The sequence below is a fragment of the Entamoeba dispar genome, genomic scaffold (assembly GCF_000209125.1).
Source record: "Entamoeba dispar SAW760 scf_1105229460339 genomic scaffold, whole genome shotgun sequence".
Classification (NCBI taxonomy): domain Eukaryota; phylum Evosea; order Mastigamoebida; family Endamoebidae; genus Entamoeba; species Entamoeba dispar.
Genome location: NW_001854143.1, coordinates 1 through 1,899, shown reverse-complemented (window position 1 = coordinate 1,899; position 1,899 = coordinate 1). Strand labels below are relative to the sequence as shown.

The window sequence follows — 1,899 nt, the reverse complement described above, 5'->3', positions numbered from 1 at the left end:
ATTCAAATATAATGATATTTTACTTTATCTGTGTTGTCTAATATAATGATATTATCTAATAATGTGTTTGTTATTATTCTGATTTATGAATAACAATTCTATTTCTAAAATGATTGTTAGAATCAATTTTATATTTATAACTTAGTTGTAATATTTGTAATAAAAGTGTATTTTCAGTATATAGATTTATAATAAAATATGCTTTATTTTAGTAATGATATGATTAATAATATTCATCATATTTTCTGATCAAGTTCATATCTTTTTATGTTATTACTTTGTTGATTATTAAAATTAAAAGAACAGTTTGATGTTCTTAATAAGAAGATAGTACTTTACAATAGTTATAAGTTAAAACGAATTGCACTCAATAAAAAAGAAGAAAGAAGTTATTCAAATGGGTATTAAGAGAAGATATGATAAATCAAATAAACAATCTGATAATAACCAAAAACACATTTTTAATTCAATTTTTATTTTATTTTTTATTCAGAATTATTTTAAATTTATTTTAGGTTTTTATAAAAATGAATTAAAAATAATGGAATTTTAAAAGAGTTGATGATGAGGTTTTTCTTGTTAATGAACTTGTTGTTCATTCACAGTGATTTGTTATGGACAATACCCTTAGAAAAATTCTATTATCAATTGGATTTTCTGTGCTTGTTGTTATGTATATGTTCTTTCTATCCATTCCAATAACCCATTTAATTTCATTAATTTCAAACAAAACAATTTCAAAAGATGAGTTGTACAATAAATATACATGGATCAGAAGAATTTCATTACTGCTAGGAATTATTTATGGGCTAGGAACAATGGTAATTCCAAAATTAAGAAGATTGGCTTTATATTCTATTTCTATCATGATATTCACTTTAAATATGATTCCTTTTTTATTAATTATTGATTGCATTGGATTTGTTCTTATTCAATTCTATTCATTACCATCTTCTTTTTTCATATCATTTATCACAGCAAATTATCTTCCAAATTATTACAGAGTCTCTATGTTCATTTTTGTTTTCATTGGCTCATTGTTGGTTGATGTTTATTCACTTTGGAAAGGACATAGATTAGAGTATTGTTATCTTAATCTCCATTCATCAAAAATATCAAAGGAATTCACATTTGTTCATATCAGTGATATCCACATTGGAAGTAGATTTGTTTCTCATTCTCAAGAGATTGTCGATAAAATACTTCCTCTTCATCCTGATTTCGTTGTCATCACAGGCGATTTAACTGATTCACCAAATATTCAAGCAGAAGAGTTAATGCCATTCAAATCATTGACAACACAATGTCCAGTTTATTTATCAACTGGAAACCATGATTATATCACTGGCATTGAATATCTTAAATCTATATTAACAAGTTGTGGGATTATTTTATTAGAAAACACATCAGTAATGGAAGAAGAACTTCAATGTTCTATCATTGGAACAAATGACACTCAATCAGAAAAAGAGTATATCAATGAAATGAATAAAGTTTCAAATGAAGTTACTCCTCATACATTCAATATTATCTTACAACATCGTCCTCATGGATATCAACAAACATGTGAAAAAGGAATATATGATTTAATGTTGTCAGGACATACTCATGTAGGTCAATTTGCACCATTTAATATTCTTGTTTATTTATTCTTTAAAAAGGCACATGGACTTTATTCAATTAAATCAAAAGATAACAAATATCAAATGTATCTCTACACACATCCAGGTACTGGTGCATGGGGACCTCATATGAGAAGTGCAGGAACAAATGACATTACAATCTTTCATATTAAACCGTAATTATTTCTAATTATTAAATTATTTATTTTATTCATCTTTTATTTCTTTTATACTATCATTTAAATAAACCAATGATAAAAGAGAAAGAATACTCTAC

General features: G+C 25.2%; 1 protein-coding gene across 1 annotated transcript, besides 2 other annotated features; it reads left to right on the top strand.

The window, feature by feature from the left end:
* Window positions 1-457: 457 nt before the first annotated feature.
* Window positions 458-543: a sequence feature (AT_rich).
* A 275-nt stretch (window positions 544-818) lies between these two features.
* Window positions 819-1,802, top strand: EDI_081650 (uncharacterized protein; the record flags this gene model as incomplete). Its single annotated transcript, XM_001737082.1, has 1 exon — window positions 819-1,802. The coding sequence occupies one exon, from the start codon at window positions 819-821 to the stop codon at window positions 1,800-1,802; it is 984 nt and encodes a 327-aa protein (XP_001737134.1).
* Window positions 1,800-1,870: a sequence feature (AT_rich).
* Window positions 1,871-1,899: the final 29 nt, after the last annotated feature.